This window comes from Grampus griseus (genome assembly GCF_964374135.1).
Source record: "Grampus griseus genome assembly, chromosome: X".
NCBI classification, from domain to species: domain Eukaryota; kingdom Metazoa; phylum Chordata; class Mammalia; order Artiodactyla; family Delphinidae; genus Grampus; species Grampus griseus.
In genome coordinates, this window is record NC_138999.1 from 111,574,079 (window position 1) to 111,596,135 (window position 22,057).

The 22,057-nt window shown below is 39.9% G+C and overlaps 1 protein-coding gene across 4 annotated transcripts in view; it reads right to left on the minus strand.

Annotated features, from left to right (window-relative positions):
- The window catches only part of ENOX2 (ecto-NOX disulfide-thiol exchanger 2), a 283,434-nt gene that overhangs the window by 59,055 nt on the left and 202,322 nt on the right, over positions 1-22,057 (minus strand). For all 4 annotated transcript variants that reach the window (XM_082681777.1, XM_082681774.1, XM_082681776.1 and 1 more), the window contains 2 exons: positions 13,972-14,106; positions 699-854 (listed from right to left, as the gene is read on the minus strand). In XM_082681777.1, coding sequence (XP_082537903.1) covers positions 699-854; positions 13,972-14,068 — 253 coding nt within the window. In that variant the 5' untranslated portion in view covers positions 14,069-14,106. The remainder of the gene's footprint in view (positions 1-698; positions 855-13,971; positions 14,107-22,057) is intronic.

Genomic DNA, 22,057 nt, shown 5'->3' on the forward strand with positions numbered 1-22,057 from the left:
CCACATGGAAGTGTTTGGGAGACGGCAAGCTTGGAGTTGGGCTGGAGAGGTGACAAGGACCTGGATGAAATGTTAGGTGGGAGAGAGGGGAAGGAATTGATGGTAAAGATACTTTCTAATGAAGAAACAAGACAGAAGCAGATCAGATGGGTGCATAAAGAGACTGTGAGAGTCCCTAAATCACATGACCTTATTGCTGAGAGGCCACTGAGTGCAAGAGAATATACCAGAGACAGGCAGGAGTAAGTACTGGGGTTTATAATCAAGGCTTCATCAGACACAGTTGGTGGGCTCTGGAGAAGGTAAGTCAACATACCAAATTCCTACTCTTCCCATAGCACTTGCTCTTTCCATTCACCTTTACAAAGTCTTGGGGCTGTTAACAAAAATGGCACTTTTGCCACGCTCTCAGCAGAGAACTAAGGGAGGCTTATCCGTTAGTGTTTTCCCCACCCAAATAACCTGAGCCCCCTTTCAACAAAATTCAAGTTCTAAAAAGGAACTACAACACTAGTTTACTTTAAGCTGCGTCAGGAGTGTTATATTTTGAATTCAATTCCAAAGCCAGGTTCCTTCCCAGAAGCCACCACTTTACAGGCACTAATTGCCCTGACAGCATTCTTAACACAAAAACAAATAACCAAGGGACTGAGACACCAAAACACTGTGACTTGTGTGGAGAGAAAGCAGAATATTACTTGGATTTGGAGGGAAGAGTGTGCAGCTTTTACAGTGTATGATCTCTTTTACTACTGGCATATCTGGTGGAATTGGAGGAGGTACTATTCCCAGGCCAGGCATCATTGGAGTTATTGGTGGAATTCCAGTCATCATTCCAAGAGCAGGATCAAAGTCTTAAAAAGGAGAGGAAAGAGAGAACAATAAATTACACCAGGCAAGATCAAGTAGAGGCAGAATGCTACCTTATAAGCTTCAAACCAAAGGTCTTTCTAAGACCGAGGCAAAATATTTAAGAAAACATGTTATTAGCATTACCAGGTCTTAAATATCGTAATTGTGCATTTTTCTTTTGGGCTAGGCCTGTTTGTTTTTGTTTGCCCAGTGCCTGTTTGTCTCTACCTCTCATTTTGACATCCAAGGCCCTTTGTAATATGACCGCGCCTTGTCCATTGATCTTTCCTTCCACTACTTTCCAACACACACCCTCTGCTCCATTCAGACAAGGCTTCTTGCTGTCCCTTGTAACACTTCCTGTCTTTTTGCAGTATAGCATGGTGTTAAGAGCATACAGTTTTGGGGTTCAGGAATACCTGGGTCATAGTTCTACCATTTGATTAGCAGGATGAATCTTTTGAACCTCCGTTTTGTCATTTGCAAACCGGGGTTAATTCCGCCTACTTTTATAGGGAGCTATGAGGAATAAACAAAATGATGAATGAAATGTGCCTAGCATAATGCATAGCACAAAAATGCTCAATAAATAACTATTCTCTGTGCCTTTGTTCCTGTTGTTCTCCCTGCCTGCCTGGAGTCATTCAAGCCTCCCCAAATTCTCCCCATGCTTCAAGGCCTGGCTTAAAGTCCCACCTTTCCAGATAATACTGGTTCATTCTTATCTCTTTATCTAAAAACTGTTCTACACCCGTTGCCACCGAATTTTATTTTGCATCATCTTTTGTTTCATTCAGGGGTGCTTCTAGGATGTGTGGGAGCTCCCCAAACATATTTTGTGGGGCTTGTCTAGATACACAATTGATTCACCACAAATCAGCATCAATACTATTCTGGTAGCCCATTTGATACCATGAAAGAAATACCATACCATATAGCCGGAGTGATTTACTTGCCAGGATACTCTCCTGGAACCAAGACTCTGGGAGGACTCCACAGGCACAAGTTCTGAAGCTTCTTGGGGGCATTTACTTGAGTCTACATGTCGGGTAAAGGATTGAAGAGTGCCTCAAAGGGAGAAATGGGGACTGAGGTCCACAAAGGTTCAATTTGAGATTGGGGCTCCTTGCTTAGATGACACTGCAGGCCTTTGTGAATCCCAGGCACTGGGGGGGAACCTAGAAAATGTTGAGAAAGCTGCTTCTTGCCATCAAGACCCACAGAGGAGCTGCTCTCGACTTGGGGCACCTACCCCGATGGCACTATCTACCTGGCCAGTCCTCAGCTCTGGAGAGGGACTTAGAAAATATCTGGACAGTCATTCCAAAGCTCGGGGTCCCCTGATGTGAGGGCCCATGGCAGGGGCCCCGCTTACCTGGGTCTAAAGGCGGTACTGATTTCATTGTTTAAATTTTGTCTCTATAACAAAATGCATGTTCTTTGAGAGAACCTCTCACCCCTGCCCTCTGTTATAGAATGCACAGTGTATTGCAAACAAAGAAAATATTGCATAAGGAGTTCTGATAATGTAGGGGTAGTCATGGTAGCAGTAGCAGGTCCTACTCCCCCAGACTTTACCCTGCTCACCACTCAGGCCCAAGGGACAGTGCCTTTAAGTATATCCTCAAGGTGGCTCTGACCCCCCTGGGTGGTTCTCTAAGATGTTGAAGGAGGTGTATCTAAACAGTGGGAAGAACCTGTGGTTCATACAGAAGCAGGACTTCAAGTACGATAGGCCCAGAAGGAGGGAGTCTTGTGACTGGGCAGATAGGCAGGTAGGTGGCACATGAGCACCTCCCATTGCAAGCCAGTCCAAGAGAGCTAGGGCATTCCGCATCCTCCCACATGCCTGTCATGCTGAGATGCCAAGACCTTGAACATGTTTAGGAAGAAAGAATTTTCTTCTAAGAGGAAATTTTATTTTTCTGAAAACAAATTTACTTTTAGCCCTCATATGTTATCTCACCCAACATGCAAGTATTCACACATGCCTGTGCATGCACACACACACACACTCCTTCCCTTCCTCCCTGAGACTCTCATCTCTCTACTCTCCTCCACATGCTAGTTATATGACCTTGAGGGATGTTTCTTAATATCTGTGTGCCTCCATCTCCTTTTTGGTAAAAGTAGGGATAAATAATGACATTTAGCTCAAAGGATGAAAGGACAGAACAGATATGAAAACCTCTGGCATGATACATGGTGGTCCTGATAGGTAAGTTTCCTTCCTTCCATTCAAAACATGCGTCCACACACTAATATATTCACTTATTCAGGCATTCACTTCCACATCCCACAAACATTTGTGATAGCTTCCTATATGTCAGGCTCTGTGCAGGGGGACAGGGCGTCCAGGTCTTTTTTTCCATCTTGGAGAACTTAGGAGCCCTGACACTCTGTGTTCCTATGCTGTAGAATGAGAGCACTGTGGTTAAGAATGCCATTTATGTCTTTGGAAAATTTGATTCCTTGTGTATAAGATTTTGGAAAAATTGTTAACATTATCTCCCCCATTTACAAACTGTTAATTTTCAGTAGGAAAAGATCAGATTAGATTGTGTGCCAACTAAACAATCCCATCTATTTCCCCCCCCACTGAAATGTTTGTCTTCCTTTTATTGTTCTGCCTGCCTCCTCATTGTTATTCATATAGTTCTGTCACTCACAACTCTACCTTACCACAGATTACAGAAACATCAGTTCATTAAACAAGTTCTGCCACTTCGACTGAGAAAGAAATGCCTGTCTCCATGTACTGTCTACTAATAAATGGAGACAAACAAAAAACAAATACACAGGATAAATATAACTCCTGACTGATGTACTCACCACTGTGCTGTTTGGTATGATTACATTAATATTTTATGAAATTCATTTAAAAGCAAGTGTATTCATGACATATGGCTAAAGCCAGAGTAGATAAACTCCCTTTCTTCTTTGCATTCAATATGCCAAGAGTTCCATAGGCTACACTGCCTAGCAGGGCTTGCTAGAGGGCAGGATGTACATTGTACATGACATTTCAAGGGCTCCTATCACATTGATTATTTCTTTTGTTTATCTTCAACCATTAAAACCAAAGTAGACTTGAATTTCCAATACCAACCAAGAAAATAACCATTTGAAATCATGGGCCTTATACAAGTATTGCAGAATCTGAAAAAAATCAAAGAAGTCCAACACTAAAATACACTGGGACTAGAACACCAGAGAAATTCTCTCCCTTTTTCAGGCCCTATTCTGGCTTGAAGAGTACAGCCAACATGTACATAGTATTACCACTTATGTTAGGAATTTAAACTTCTGAAGGAGATTTGAAATCATTTTATAAAAGGGTTGTGGAGGGACTTCACTGGTAGCCCAGTGGGTAAGACTCCATGCTCCCAATGCAGGGGGCCAGGGTTTGATCCCTGGTTGGGGAACTAGATCCCACATGCACGCTGCGACTAAGAAGTCCACATGCCGCAACTAAGAGATTGCATGCTGCAACTAAGAAGTCCGCATGCCGCAACTAAAAAGAAAGATCCGAGGCTTCCCTGGTGGTGCAGTGGTTGAGAGTCCGCCTGCCGATGCAGGGGACGCGGGTTCGTGCCCCGGTCCGGGAGGGTCCCACATGCCGTGGAGCGGCTGGGCCCGTTGAGCCATGGCCGCTGAGCCTGCACGTCCGGAGCCTGTGCTCCGGCAATGGGAGAGGCCACAACAGTGAGAGGCCTGTGTACCGAAAAAAAAAAAAAAAGTATATATATATATATATATATATACGTATGTATATATTTATTTATGTATTTATCTATTTATTTAGGATCCTTTTTTTTTTTTTGCGGTACACGGGAATAAATATTCTGTTTTGCTTTTACCACCATCTCTTCTTCTAACGCCTTTTCCCTACTGCCTTCTTTACTCTTGGCACTGCCATTGATGGAAATGTCATAAGATGTTGGTTTGTATTCCGTCTTTTGATTCATGCACATTCCAAACTCCCAGCTTACTGGAAATGCTGCAAATGCTGTTTTTCAGTTGCGCCACCTTGCTCCTCTGAGTTGCAGCTCTATTACATCTCTATTATATGATTTTAAGTAATGTTTCAGTGTAGCCTTAAGTCTTCCTGCTGCCTAGCAACTTGCACTTAACTCAGCATAGAGTAGTTATCTAGCAATATTATCATCCTCCATTCTCTGTATACATCTGAGCCAGGGAGCTACAATGGAGGAAAATGTCATTTGTCCAGTCATCCATATGTCTAACCATTTGTATGTCCTTCCTTATTTTGATGCCAGCCCCTCTGCAGGTGTTGGGGTTGAAGGAATAAGATAAAATCCTCGACTTCAGAGTACAGTTTGGGAACAGCCATGCAAACAATTATAATGCTTTATCATCAATTATTATTATCATCACTATAATTGTTTATTGGGTGCTTCCATTGTGCTAGGGACTGTGCTTAAGCATTTTATATAATCTCATTCCAAAAGACCAGTGGGCTAGGTACTGTTATTATCCTTCATTTTATAGATAAAGAAACTGGGGCTCAGAAGGGTTTAGTTACTTGCCCAAGATTCCACAGCCAATAACCTAGGCAAGACCTAGGATTCAAATCCAGGTTAGTTTAACTCTAATGCTTTTAACCACTGCATTGCCTCTCAATGTAGTATGGCAATTGTTTTAATGAATTAATTTAATTACAGGTATAAGGTGAAACAGGTATGCTGAAAAACATGGCAGACGAATAACAAAATGCTTCTATATAATTCTTTTTTGCAAGTGTGGTGGATTAAAGGTGGATACGAATTCTTTGTTTCCCCTCCTGTCAAGAGGTGCGGTCTATGCCCCATCCCCTTGAGGATCTGGATGGGCTCTAGAACCACTTTGACCAATAGAATACAGCAGAAGGGATGTTGTGCCTGTTTTCAGGGCCAGGCCTTAAGAGAGATAAAATTTCCACTTGTCTCTGGGAACACTTGCTATGGGAGCTTTAGTCACAATGTAACATGTCTGACTACCATGCTGGAGAGACCACGTGGAGAGGGCCTTAGTGTAAATGGAAAGGGAGGGATCCAGCTGAGCCCAGTGTTTTATCTGTCCCTGCCAAGGTGCCATGAGTATGTATAAAATTGTATTGGAACCTCCAGACTATCCCACCACAGCTGAGGCATCCCAGTTGATACCATGTGGAACAGGTGGATTGCCCATTTGAGTCCTGCTTAAACTCTATCCAGAAAAACCTTAAAATATAATAAAGTCATTGTGTCTTAAGCCACTAAGTTATAATGTGTTTGTCATACAGCAATAGGTAAGCAGAATATGCAGCACGTCTGAGGAGTGGGGTGTGATTGGTTAATAGAGTTAGCTATTTTCAAGTAATTAAAATAGAAAGTACACTAAGCACCTAACTAGACTGACATTATTTTTCCGATTATTGAAAAGGTGCTTTGGGATCCAGCAGGGCCCCACAGCCACTGTCTTTGAGCAATAGTTGTCACTGTACTATTGCTGTGTAGAAGGACCAGTTGGAACAATGCCAGATGACAACACACTACCAGATGTACAAAGACTACAGATGTCTACAAAACACTAGAAACCTTAGAGGTTGCCCATCTTTAATGCCTGACAAAGACACCACATATGCCAATTTTATGGTTCAACCCTTGATATTTTCTGGCAGGCCAGTTCACGATGGCTTTCTTCCTATAGACAGCAACATCTACTTTTGTGGCAGGGGAAGAGGATGCTGTCCATAATACTACTGCCCATTGATCAGGTGTACATGAATTTTCAGGTTTTATACACATCATCTCATTTAAACTTCAGAACAATCCTAAGGAATGACCAATATTATTATTCCCTATTTTACAGATGAGGAAATTGAAGCTTACAGAGATAACACAGTAAGGCCACACAGTAGGTGGCTTTTACTAGTTATGCTCTCAATCATTACTCTACTCTGCTTCTCACAAAGTCCATGGGTCCACAGGAAAAAAAGATACTTCTTGTCAGACTAAGCTCTGTTATCTACCTACTCAACCTGTAGAGTCCTTCAAATGTTCCTGTCCAAAAGGCTACCATAGGATTGCTTATCTCTACAGCCAGAACTTCCTGTTGAGATATTCAATATATGTGTTGTCACAGCATTGGATAATTTAGAGTCCTCTGTTCTAAATCTGAAGTCTCAACTTTGACTCACAGGAGAAGTTGGAATTGTGGCAATGTATGAACTGGAGATAGGCAGATATAGGAGCTGACATATTTACTATCCTGCTTGCCTTTTCAGAACTGGACCTGGTTCTGGCTGGCTGGAGTCCTCTTCATACCCTCAGAAAGCCTCTGCTTACACTTAGTGACTTCTCCCCATCCAAGTCCCCCACCCAGGTCCATTAAAGGCATTTCCAATCTTTTAGGTATTCCAGAGACCCTTGATCACCAGGAGGTAGTTTGTATTCACAGTAAAACCACTGAAATGCAACTATGGATTAGTCTAAAATAAATGTTCCAAATAGGATCTAATTATATATGCATAATTAAGCTATTTTATAGAAAGTTATGATTCCAATTCAGGTATACATTTCTGGTACATTATTGCTATTTCTTTAGAGTTCCTATAAAATTCATTGGAAAATTAAGAATTATGCCTGGGTATTGAGAAATTTTAACTCACTACAGTCCTGGCTGCCTTCTCTCTACACAGATCTTGAAAAGACTTTTCAGGCAGCCAACCTGAAGAGGAAACACAGATTTCTAAGGAGAGCTTGGCTGAGCTGTGAGATGACCTTGGACTTACCACAAGCCCTCTTGGAAACAGAACACAAGTTTCTAAATTTTTGCACAATGACTCTCAAATTGTACCAAAATCTGTCTTGCTTCTCCAGAAGATCATCAAAACCCCTGTTTCAGGTCAGTTGGAAAGTTGGGGTAGGGCCTGGTTCAGGTACAATGACAAACGAGGCAGCAAGCTGGGCTTGGGTGGGTTATGTGGCATAATTTCAGCTCATAAAGACTCTCCCTAATAAATATCAACTTTGATCCCAAATTTCAACCAATGAAGCTTTATTTCATTAGTATAAGTTTTTGCAAATATCTATATATCTAGTCCACCTTCCCCCTATTCCTCCCTATTTTGTTCTTTGTGTTCTTGCCTTGTTAGAACATTTGACAGATTCAGGGTCATGCCCCTGACTCTCATCTAGGGATTCTGTGAACACCTTTGGAAAGGCATTAGGGAGGACATTTCACACTACATCTTTGGTTCCTAGATTTCTGGATTTTAGAGATGAATAAGAAATATATATATACACATATATATATTTAAGGTTGCCAACCTCTTAATTTGCTAAGACATGGAAAAAAGTAACAAAAATTAACCACATACCATTCATGCAATTCACAAAAGACAGAACATTTCAAAACCAAAAATATAGGAAATCTATAATCTCCAAATAAAGAACAGTCCTTTCAATTGAGCAAATTTAGCTTCATGAAAAATTCACTATATTCTTAGTTTCTACATTTTGCAGTGGATGAGAGAAAGCAATATCAACTGGTCCTGGGCTCCAGCCCAGTGTTTGGAGATGACTCAACTACCTCACTTAGTGTGCACCCTTATGTATGAAGATCCCTATGAAAAAAGTCTTTCAGAGCTAAAGTGTCAAACACACACAAGTGTTAAGGGCCATGAAAAGTTTGACTTCTGCTGAGGACTGGTATATTTTCTCTTCAGGGAAAATGCAAATTATATAACTGATCAGGTTTCCCTTTTTGTTTTGGCTACCTGGTCACAAGTGCAGTTCACCTTTAGAAACTGGGTGGGATCCTATAACCTACATATCTCAATTCTAATTAACCTCCCTACCGGGGCTTCCCCTTCTATTCTCATTTATATTTTCCCAGATGATGGTTTATTTTACTTGTAATTTTTTTCTTTTACTGTAATCTTTCTTATAAGCTGCCTCAAATATTTTGTGGAATGGGGTGATGTAAATCAGCTCAGTATTTAACCATTTTCCCCACACTGTATAGTCTTGCATACCTTCCGGTCGTTGGTGTACCACTTCCTCTGTTTAGGCTGTTCTTAGTTCCTTTTTTCCATCTGACACTTTCTTATATATCCCTGGACACTGAGCTCAAATGTTGCGACTTCTGTCAACCTTCCCTGATCACCACTACCCACCTAGCACCCCCTCCATCCTACCCTGGCTAAAAGAATACTTTTCTACATGTATCTACTATGGCTAAACAATACTTTTCTACATGTATCTACTGTGACACTTGCTACATTGTAGTGTAGTGATATGGACTTTGCTGCCTCTGCCACTGGATTCTGAGCTTGAAGGCCCACTTGGTATCCCCTTGACCTAGCTCAATATATTTAAATTCATGGATGGGTGAATAAAAGCACAAAGGAACAAAATGTTTAGGAAGTCTTTGAGTTGTTGAGGGTCAAGAGGCAGCTCAAATGAGAACAGGTTTTATTAGGGATAAAATATGGGGGTTCTAAAAATACTCTAGTCACTATGAGGGAAGGAATCTTTCTCTTTTTTGTTCACTGATTTATCCCCAGGGCTCCTCGCAGTATCTTGCTTACAGCAGGCCTCAGTAAATATTCCTTGTATGAATGAATAAATAAACCACCTCACTCTACTGGACTCTTCATAATAGTTTCCATGGGGGAATCTTGAGAGTCCCATCACTTGGTAGGATTCAAGCTTGATTTGGAGAGACATTAGTTCTATTTGGTACAGTGGTTTATATATTATCGGCTCTTGGTGAAGTGTCCACCATGATGATGAACAGTGCTCTCCTTTCTCAGGATCTCAACATTATCTGCCACTGAAAGCATATTCTATTTGTGGAAGATATTAAAACAATAGAAACCCAAGTCCGGGCCTCCTTGAGGAGCTTGAAGAACAGTGGCCTATCATGTGTCACGCATCTTCATTCTTTCTTTCTGTTCTCATCAGAGTTTGCCTGCTGCATCCAGTGAGAACTGCCTCCTTAAGAATGACAATTCTCATAGATGGGCAGCGTCTTGCTCTGGGAATAAGGGCCATGAGTCATATTTTCCAACATCTCTCATTATGGAGGAGGCATAGTCAGTATAGTGGAGACACCATAATGAGGGACACTTCTTCTTTGGGACTTCACAGGCTCCACACTTGGATGCTAAGGATATTTTAATTTAGGGGAAAGTAAAGGAAGCAGCGCACAGTATTCACTGAGTACCCTTTAATCGGTCCATTCTTGGATTCATCTGGGATGATGGGCAGAACAATGCTCCAAAGGCGGCCTGACTCTTTTTGGTGCCTCCCTTCATGTGAAAACTAACATTAGTCTTATTTGACGAGCTTAGAGAAGCAAATAATCTTTCAGGAAAGACAGGTGCCGGCCAGAGGGGACCTTCAAATCTGCCATCACTGTGGATTAACTTTATTGAACAGCAGCTGTACAAAAAACACCATGTTAGATGAAAGGGAGCTCTACACCAAACCCCAGAGATGGCCAGTCTCTGCTCCATGCTCAAGGAATATAATAAGCTAGACACTGCCCAGATGACAAGTATGTGTCTAAGAGATTCAGCATCCATGACAGTATGGATTTGAGCTCTCTGGGGGAAGTCAAGGAAGCTTATGTATCATTTGTTTTTCATCAATACCAAAAGCCTTTTCTGTTGTCACAGATAGGCCAAATAAGACAGGACAAAGAAAAACTCTGCCGGCTAAGAAGGAAACCTTCTAAGGGGCAGAAAAGTAGCTAAATTACTAAGCCATCAATGGGTGACCTCAGGAAAGAGTTCCATGTGGCTCCTTTGCTTCCTTTTCCATTTTAAGGAATTTGGGGCAGTAGGAAGAGGATTAGGGGGATGTTTTATCCCATTCAGTTAAAACATTACATAAAAAGGTGGCAGGCCCCCTGTTTCCCAGACTCTAGCAAGAAGAAGGGTAAGCAGCATTGGCGTGTGGAGCCAACTTTCTGCTTCTCTGGACACCCCCCACCAGACTTACAGGGAGCAGTCACCAGCATTGTCAGACACACACTGTTCTCTTCACCTGCCATTGTCCAGTTCTTCTCCAGGGAAAAATTTGTCCCTGCATTCATTATACTTCATTGTTGTTAAGCATAGAAATAAGCCATAATTCAACTTTTTGTGAGCCATATATCAGATGTGAACTTGAAATAATAATAATCATAGCTGAGTTCACTGAGGAATTACTGTGAGTCAGGCATCATTCTAAGACTTTACATGTATTAACTCATTAATCCTCATAACAATGCTATGTCATAGGTGCTATTATTATCTCTGTTTTACAAATGAAGAAACTGAGGCATAGAGAGGTTAAGTAAATTGCCAAAGGTTACACAGCTACTTAATGTCAGAGCAGGGATTTATTTGAACCCAGGCAGTCTATATCCAGAACCCATGTTCTAATCTGATGAGTAAATTGCTTCCCTAAAATAATATGGAGAGGAGAAAAATCATTTCACATACAACTGAAGTGATTTTACACATAGCTTTACAAAGTATGTCTCAGCCTAGTGCTATTGCCCTGTATACTTTTTTTTTTTTTTCGGTATGCGGGCCTTTCACTGTTGTGGCCTCTCCCGCGGAGCACAGGCTCCGGACGCGCAGGCTCAGCGGCCATGGCTCACGGGCCCAGCCGTTCCGCAGCACGTGGGATCCTCCCGGACCGGGGCACGAACCCGCGTTCCCTACATTGGCAGGCAGACTCCCAACCACTGCGCCACCAGGGAAGCCCTTTTTTATCGGGGAGGAGTATTTTTTTAAATTTTTTTTATTTTTTAAATTTATCATTATTATTATTAGTTTTAAGAGAACTAAATATCAGTATTTCTAAGACCAGGTTTCCAAAAACCCAAGTAACTTTCCTTGGAGCATAGCTAAATGATCCCTGAGTCACAAGGTTGAAGGGGACCATGAGAAGCCATTTCTTCATAGTCCTTAAGAAAACAAGAGGGAGGCAAAGGGGCTTGAAGTAGAAATTAAAATCACTCTTGAGGTTTCAAATGTCTAGTTGGGGTGGATGTGATTAGCGCTGACACTGGCTGCCTAGTACCCAAGTACTTTCAGTCTAAATGGCAGCTTAGCAGCTATTTGAAGGAAGTATATTAGTATTTCCTTTATCTTAAATAACATGTAATATGACTAATAGCAATAATAATGGCACCAGTTAACCTTCACTCAGTGCTTATTATATACCAAGCATTGTGCTAAGTATATTATTTAACATTCACAGCAATCCTATGAGGTAGATACTATAACCATCCCCATTTCACAGATGAGAAAACTGAGGTACAGATAGGTCAAGTAACTTGCTCAAGGTCACATAGCTAGCAAGTGGCACAGCCAGGATTTAACCCGAGCAGTTTGTCTTTGAAGGCCTGTACTAAGCAAGTTACTGTCTCTACAGAAATAGCCCTCTGAGCTACTGTTATGAAAACCAATCTAGGCCTGATATTGACCCTAGCACAGCTTTGGGCCTGTAACGATGGCCTGGATGATTTTTTACTCTCAATGTTAGGCCTTTTTTTGTTCCACATTATAGATGGGTGGCAAAGCACTGAAGATTACTTTGTGAGCATAGAGTTATGTTTAAATGTGGTAATTTACAAATAATCTAAGCTAACATTTAGTCCTCTTAGTAACAGAGTAGGTCTGGCCTCAAGATTTTTTCTGGGACATATACCCATACGGTTCAGTCTTCCATAAATTGGTAATATTTAAGCCAAATCAGATAATCTAGTCACTCTAGACTATAAGAGATAGTCTAGAGTGATTGTGATTGTGATTCAGGACCACTCTATATAAAGCTATAAAATAATATATAAGATTTTAGTTTAAATTCTATTATAATAAAATAATGAAGAAAAATGAAATAAAAAATTACACCCTTTGGAAATGTTTATGAGAAATATATTAATAATGATTTTTAAAGTATTTTAATAGCCAACATTTTTGAGCACTAACTATGTGCCAGGAATTTTACTAAGCACAATTTAATTCTCACAACAACCCTAAGTGGCATCACTCTAGATCTGTTTCTCAACTTTAATGTGCTTATGAATCACATGGGGATCATGTTAAAATGCAGCTTTGATTCAGTAGGTCTGGGCTGTGGCCTGAGATTCTGGGATTCTTAACAGCTCCCAGGTTATGCAGACCACACTTGAGTAGCAAGGTCCTAGATTGGCCTAGATTGTCTTGGTCCTGTCATGCTTTTAAGTAGGATAACAAGTGAATCTGGGAGATTAATGTTTAGGATGTTTAAAAAGCACCCCAGGCTTCCTGATATGACAATTCCCTAATGTCTTCATAAACCCATTTTTTGATCAAATTTATAATTATTTTATAACATTTATATCATTATTCATGATTTTATATTTGCAAATTTGCCTACTTGCTAAAATTTCTTTGTAACCCCCCAAATCAATACTCACAATACTTTCATGGTCATTTAAGGTCATATGCAGAGCGATAAAAAATTTGAGTTGCCCAAGGCACATTCACAAACCTATTTTTATGGTTAATGGCTCTGATAGTCCAGGAAGCTTTTCTGTGTCTAAACTAAGCCCTTCAGATGACATGGCATTTTTCTTCTGATTTATCTTTAGTGGAGATGGAGTTAATATACCATGCCCATTCTCTTACAGGTTACTTTGTTCTAAAAAATATGAACAGTTATTCAATGTTAACAATAGTCTTTGGGATGTTCCCCGCTATCTTCTGTCCTTCCCTCTAGGAACCTAAGATTTTTGGGATATCTAAGTCAGTTCTCATTCTAGCTCCGTGTTTATTTGCTTCCTCTAAGAAATGTATAAAATTAGACAAACTTTGTAATTCTTTGCCAAATCCTGCTGTACTTTTATTGCAATGAGTTAAATATTCAGTGACCATATCCTGCATCAGATATACCCCCAGCTTGCCCATAGTGCAATAGGGACTATACTAGTAACTACAGGCCACCCAGCCTATAAAGCTCATATTACAAAAATGCACACTCTAGGCAGAATCTGATAAATGTCAACTTCAAAATAAGTTGTGTCATATTGTTATATTTATGTCCATATGGTCAGTAAAAAGAAACACTTGTGAGGTGATTAAAAATAGCATACCAGGTAAAATTGGTTGTCCGGCAATTCCCAGCGGTGCCATTCCGAGATTATTCATTGCTGTGGCCCATGCAGTTGGATCAGACATGGGTAGTGTCATTGCAGTGGAATCCACATTCAGAGTTCTACTATTATCAGCTAAGAAGAAATGACAAGCAAAATAATTTGTTGTATTAAGGTTTCAGTATCTAGTTCACTTATCAATATAAACTCTGGCAACTCTTTACAGAAATGGACTGATGGACAAGTGGTGGACACAGCCTTAATTTCAGCCCTTTACAAGGGTTAAAACAATACAGCTCGAACTGGCAGGAAGTTATAGAATTTGAAAGCCCTTTACCAGATGGCATTTTAGTGTTTCTTTCTTTCTCTCTCTCACCCCACTCCCCTCCCTCCCTCCCTCCCCTTTCTTTCTTTCCTTCCTCCCTCCCTACCTCCCTCCCTTCCTTCCTTCCTTCCTCCTTGTTTTAAAGTCAATGAAAACTGTTTTTTAGAGTAGTTCTAGGTTCACAGCAAAATTGAGGGGAAAGTACAGAGATTTCACATATACACCCACCCTCCCACATGCATAGCCTCCCCTATTATCAACATCTCTCACCAGAGTGGTTCATTTGTTACAACTGATGAACCTACACTGATGCATCATAATCATCGAAAAGCCATAGTTTACATTAGGTTTCACTTTGGTGTTTTACATTCTACAGGCTTTGAAAAATGTATAGTGACATGTATCCATAATTGTAGTATCATACAGAGTATTTTCACTGCCCTAAAATTCCTTTGTGCTCTACTTATTCATCCTTCTCCCCTCCCCCAACCCCAGCAACAACTGATCTTTTACTGTCTCCATAGTTTTGCCTTTTCTAGAATGTCATATAGTTGGAATCATACAGTATGCAGCCTTTTCAGATCGGCTTTTTTCACTTAGTCATATACATTTAAGTTTCCTCCATGTCTTTTCATGGCTCCATAGCTCATTCCTTTTTTTTTTTGCTGAATAATACTCCATTGTCTGGATATACCACACTTTATCTTTTCACGTACTGAAGGACATTGTGGTTACTTCAAAGTTTTGGCAATTATGAATAAAACTGCTATAAACATTTCTGTGCACGTTTTGTGTGAACATAAGTTTTCAGTTCCTCTGGGTAAATACCAAGGACTGCAATCACTGGATTGTATGGTAAGAGCATATTTAGTTTTGTAAGAAGCTGTCAACCTGGCTTCCAAAGTGGCTGCACAAGTTTGCATTCCCACCTCCAGTAAATGAGAGCTCCTGTTGATCCACATCCTCACCAGTATTTAGTGTTGTCAGTGTTCTGGATTTTGGTCATTCTAATAGGTTTGTAGTGGTATTTCATTGTTGTTTTAATTTGCATTGCCCTGATGACATACGATGTGGAGCATCTTCTCATATGCTTATTTACCATCCATATATCTTCTTTGGTGAGGTGTCTATTAGTCACTGGCCCATTTTTCAATCAGGTTGTTTGTTTTACTATTGTTGAGTTTTAAGAGTTCTCTGTGTATTTTAGGTAACAGTCCTTTATCAGATGTGTATTTTGTAAATATTTTCTTCAAGTCTATGTCTTGTCTTCTCATTCTCTTGACATTGTCTTTCACAAAGTTTTTTAATTTTAATGAAGTCTAGTTTACCAATAATTTCTTTCATGGATCACAACTTTGGTGTTATATTTAAAAAGTTATTGCCATATCCAAAGTCATCTATGTTTTCTCTTATGTTGTCTTTTAGGAGTTTCACAGTTTTGTATTTCACATTTAGGTCTATGATCCATTTTGAGCTAATTTTTTTTTTTTGGTGGTACGTGGGCCTCTCACTGCTGTGGCCTCTCCCGTTGCAGCGCACAAGCTCTGGATGCGCAGGCTCAGCAGCCACGGCCCATGGGCCCAGCCGCTCCACGGCATGTGGGATCTTCCCGGACTGGGGCATGAACCCGTGTCCCCTGCATCGGCAGGCGGACTCTCAACCACTGCGCCACCAGGGAAGCCCTGAGCTAATTTTTTGATGGGTATAAAATCTGTGTCTAGATTCATTGTTTTGCATGTGGTTGTCCAGTTGTTCCAGCACATTTGTTGAAGAGACTATCTTTGCTCCATTGTATTGCCTTTGCTCCTTCGTCAAAGATCTGTTGACTCTATTTATGTGGGTCTATTTATGGGCTCTCTCTTCTGTTCCATTGATCTATTTGTCTATTCTTTCACCAGTACCACACTGTCTTGATTACTATAGCTTTACAGTCAGTCTTCAAGTTGAGAGGCATCAGCCTTCCAACTTTGTTCTTCTTCTTCAATATTGTGTTGGCTACTCTGGGTCTTTTGCCTCTCCGTAAAGTTTAGAATCAGTTTTTTTTTTATATCCACAAAATAACTTGCTTGGACTTTGATTGAATCAAGTTGGGAAAAATTGACATCTTGACAATATTGAGTCTTCCTATCCGTGAACATGAAATATCTATTTATTTAGTTCTTCTTTGGCTTTTTTTTCATCAGGATTTTATAGTTTTCCGAGTTTTTTTTTCAAGTGTACACACCACAGGAGCTTGGGATGATTAAGATGTTTCCCATTCTTCTCATAGTCTAGTTGCATATGATTACTTCAGCAGCTTTCATCCAAACTACTCATGCATGCAAACCAAGAAAAAACATCCAAAAGGGGTTTCCATAGTAGCAATGAAAAGGAAAAATTGTATTCCTGATGGAATTTCATATCTTTGAGGCAGTACTTTTGAGTTGGACACATGATCAACAAATATCAATTTAACCAATTGAGTATTTGGGGGGTTAGGATAGCAGAGTACAAGCAGATAGGAGACATAGTCCCTGCCTTCAAAGGTTATACAATCTAACTGAAGAGACCGATGATGATGGTGATGATGATTATTATTATCACTACTCTCACCACCTCCATCCATTACTACCACTAACTATTGAACATTTGCCATATGCTAGGTAAAGCTCTTGGCATGCATTATTTTCATTTAACTTTCAAAACAACCCTATGAGATAGGGGCTCTTTATAGCTCCATTTAATAGATGAGAGGCTTTGAAGGGTTACATATATAGTCCAAGGTCACACAGGATGTGTACTTTTAGGCACCATGCTTTAGTATCTCCAAATAAACAATTAGGAAACAATGAAAGACTCAAAGAGTATAGACTAGGAATGTTATTGAAGTTTAAGGAATGAGGCTTTGTGGAGAAGACAGGATTTGAAAGAATGGGCCAGATTTCTATAGCGTATGTCTTGAATTATGGGTAGTTATTAAATAGGTAAAGAAGAGGGGGTAAGACATTCCAGAGCAGGGATGACATAAGCAAAGACGTTGAAGCAGGTTATACATGCATGTGCATGTACATATTGCACAGTTGGGAGAGATATAGTCGTAAGTCATCTGAGCACAAAAAGTCTTTTATTTTGGTAAATTTCCCTCTGACTACTGATAGCCATTAAAAAAAAACTTTCCATTGCTTTCCTCCTACCTCCCAGTATGCACTCCTGCCAATTACACCCCCAAAGGCAACTCTATTCTAATAGTAGCTTGCTAACATCCGTCCATCACATCCTTCCAACCTGGCAATATGAGGGATGATCCTTGGCTGGGTTATTTATACAAGTGCTATTTTGGTCACTGATTGGTCATTACAAGAAAATGCAAATGGCCAAAAACATTATTTCTGAAATATTAGTTTTTATTATTCTCCTATACTGCGAAATTGCCTATGCTTCCCCTCCATAGACCACCCCCCCGCCACACACACAGAGTGATTGATGGCCCTAAGCATTTGTTACCGCAGTCAGAAATCACATTTCAGAACTGGTGATTTCTCTGTCTGTAGGAGCTCTAGTCCTCACACCCAGTTTTCAGTGGTCTCTGAGAACGCATCCAAGAAGGCTAGAAATAGCCTCTTGTAAATATTATCAAGAAAACAAACATGGGGCATCAAATATCCTTTGGGTCAAGAGTTTATATAATGATTATTAGGTTCATCTTGACTCCCAATCCCCAACTAGGGAGACAAGTTTTAGAGAATGTTATAGCTGGAAGGGACCTTTAGGATGTTACTGAGTATGCACTTTGATTTTCTCTGCTGGCTGGAGAATGACTCTTAGAGGAAACAGGTTTAGGACTGGTCCCCAATGCTAAAAATAATTTTTTGCAACAGTCTGGCTACTCACTGGCTCTGCAGGCATGGGAAATATATAAGAGAATTAGGAATTATTCTCAATAAAGAATTTTGAGATCAAAGATTAAGAATTTACAATGTACCTAGCCAAACTCTGGACTAATTTGGTGGGGGTGGGGGAGAGAATGATCTAAATTATCAGTTTTTTTAAAGGACAACATAGTATCACTATTTTCAAACTATATATTAATTCACAGTGCTTGTTAAAATGTTAGCAAGTAGAGTTCCTATTAGGCTTGTTTACAATGAACAGATAAGGAACATGCTAATTAACAGCATTATTTCGCTACAATGAACTCGGTTCTTAAATCCTTAAGGAGTTCTGCTTTAAATGCCCTTCTCATCACCCTCCCTTCCCCCAACACCCATCTCCACCTGTCAAGTCCTACTCATTTTTCAAGGGTCGTCTCAAATGCCACCTTGTCTGTGAAGCTACCTCACTGGAATTAATTACTCCTTCCTATGTGTTCTCATAATATTTTATGTAGAATTTGATTTTCATCTTTGTTTATTCTCTCACTTCTCCCCAAACCAAACTTTTACTGAGTCTTAGTATATGCCACGTTCTGTGCTAGTGACTAGGAATATAGAGATGAACAAAATTCATTTACTGTTCTGGAAGAACTCACAATACAATGAGAGGCATGACATATAAACAACTAAATACAAATCATTATAATAAGTACTGTAAAAAAACTATGAGGAAAGTGCTATGGGAACAGAGAAAGAGTAATGAAATCTCTGTAATGGGTCTGGACATATGTGTTTGGGGTTGAGAGGTGGAGGAGATGAGGAATAGTCAGGGAAGCCTTCACTGGCAAAGAATCATTTGAAGTGAATCTTTAAGGAGGGATAGGATTTTCCTCTAGGTGGTGAATGGAGGATTAGGGTTGAGGAGCATTCCAGGAAGCAAGAACAACTGAACATTTACCATTGACTGCCTTGAATTATAGTTATTGGATACATGTCTCTCTTCTGCTAGCCTACATGCTCCTTTAGGTCAGGGACTGGGTTTTAGGCATCTTTGTTTCCCCATTTCTTAGTTTAATGTCTGGTATGAAGTAGGTATTCAAGAAATATTTGAATGAATGAATAAAGAAAATCAACTTACATTGATTTGGGGCACAATAAGCAATCTATGCAATGACACTCATTTATTATTTGTATACCTTTTCAGAACAATAAATTGGGATGCCATCTTAAAGGGGATGGTATAATTGCTAAACTGATTCACTCTCCAGGACAACTGAATTTATATGTAGAAATTTATTTAGAGTTATAACCAGGGATAGATGCACCCAACTAATAATTCAGTTTGATTTTATTAGCTATAATCTTTTCCCCATATAGGCACAGTCATATATATAAGCAAGCTTGTAAATTTTTACTTTCAAAGAGAAATCCCAGATGATCATCTCTGGCAGCAATCTGGATTTAAGGTCTGTACTAGCAAAACATGCTGTGCTAAACATCTGTTACGAATTATCACTTAATGGTGGAAAAGTTAAGTCCTGATTCACTTTTCAGACTAAAAATGCACATCTAACAATTTCTTTAGGTGTTTTATAAAAGTAGTCCTACGTCACTAAAGGAAGAACTTGCTCATTTTCCCATGAGTCCTATACTCACTGGCAACAGCCAAGAATATTCAGAAGGTAAGTGCCAGTGGTTGTCAAATGGTATTCAGAATACCTCACCCAAGTCTGTAGATCATGTCCTGCTATGCTGGTTCTATTGTTCTGCTTGTGTGGCAACTCCTCAAGACATCAAGTTGTAGAGTGGCTGTAAATGAGTGCCCTCTAGGTAAACTGATTGAAGATATGGCACTTTGGAACAAGAGTTCATTAGCACGAAAAAAATAAAACATTGGAAAGTGAAATCCACTTTAAGCTGGTATCACCCCATAACTATCAAATCACTACTGCCATCTGTTTATTTTTACACTGTTTATGCTTCACTGATTAAGTAGTCAATTACTGTCAAAGTTATTTGATCTTGAAGACAATACACACACACACACATTCTGTGATACACCTCATCCTGTAGTGGAGTTAATTATTTCAAATGTTTCCCTTATTTCCTTTGAAACAAGTTCAATATGTTGGTGCCATCTTGCCAAATATATTTTATTAAGACATAAACTCTTCTTCTCTGACAGTTTACTCCCCTATAATTTTTCTTTCTTTTGTTCAGTTTTACATCCATTGGTTTTTATGCTTGCTATAACTTTATTACACAGTATTGTACAAAGTTGAGGAGAGGATTTTGTCAACAAACATCTATTGAAAGTCTCTCAAGAGTAGGAAGTAATCTTGCCTAGTGATCAAGAGCATGGGTTTGGGAGTCAGATGGCTCTGTACCACAGTCTAGCTCTACTACTTAGTAACTGTAATGTGATCATTATTTTGCTCTTTTCTTTTTTCCTCTATTTGCCAGCCTGCCTTCCAGCCTTCCTTTCATATTTAGTGTAAGTTCATTGAACATATTCTATGTGTCATGCATCATTCTAGATATTGAAGACAACATTGTTGTGAGTCAAACTGGCCTCATCCTCGGTCATATGAAGCTAACAACATAGTGCAGGAGGGAGATATTAAAATACAAATGAATATAAAATAATTACACATTATGATAAGGGCTCTGAATAAAGAACTGGGTTTGATGAGAAAAATGTGAAGCTAAAAAATTAGGAAAATGATAGTATCTACCTTAAAAGTTTGTTGAAGATTAAATTAGATAATGTGGGTAAAGAATTTAGCATGGGGCTTCCCTGGTGGCGCAGTGGTTGGGAGTCCGCCTGCCGATGCAGCGGACAGGGGTTCGTGCCCCGGTCCGGGAAGATCCCACATGCCGCGGAGCTGCTGGGCCCGTGAGCCATGGCCGCTGAGGCTGCACGTCTGGAGCCTGTGCTCCGCAATGGGAGAGGCCAAAACAGTGAGAGGCCCGCGTACCGCAAAAAAAAAAAAGAAGAATTTAGCATGGGCTCTGGGTCATATTGAGCACTTGGTAAGTGCAACTAATAACATGGTAATAGTTAAGATGATGATGAAGAAGTAGTCCTGGCCATGAAGGGCTCAAAGTCTACAGACAGACACACCATATATATGAATTATTGCACTACATTATACAAATAATGAAACTGAGGCACAGAGAGTTTAAGTAATCAGCTCAATATCACACAGCTAATAAGAGGTAGAACAGGAATACAAACCCAGACAGCTCTGACACCAATGCCCACAGTCTTATGCATCACACTAAACTCCCTCCCAAAGATCCCCTTTATTTACAGTGTTCCATTAGCTCATTACTATCCTGTTTACAAGAGACCCACTTCAGCCCTAGGGACACATACAGACAGAAAGTGAGGGGATGGAAAAAAATATTCCATGCAAATGGAAATCAAAAGAAAGCTGGAGTAGCACTTCTCATATCAGACAAAACAGACCTTAAAATAAAGACTATTACAAGAGACAAAGAAGGACACTACATAATGATCAAGGGATCGATCCAAGAAGAAGATATAACAATTGGAAATATTTATGCACCCAACATAGGAGCACCTCAATACATAAGGCTAATGCTAACAGCCATAAAAGGGGAAATCAACAGTAACACAGTCATAGCAGGGGACTTTCACACCCGACTTTCACCAATGGACAGATCATCCAAAATGAAAAGAAATGAGGAAACAGAAGTTTTAAATGATACGTTAAACAAGATGGAGCTACTTGATATTTATAGGCCATTCCATCCAAAGAAAACAGAATACACTTTATTCTCAAGTGCTCATGGCACATTCTCCAGGATAGACAGTATCTTGGGTCACAAATCAAGCCTTGGAAAATTTAAGAAAATTGAAATCATATCAAGTATCTTTTCCAAA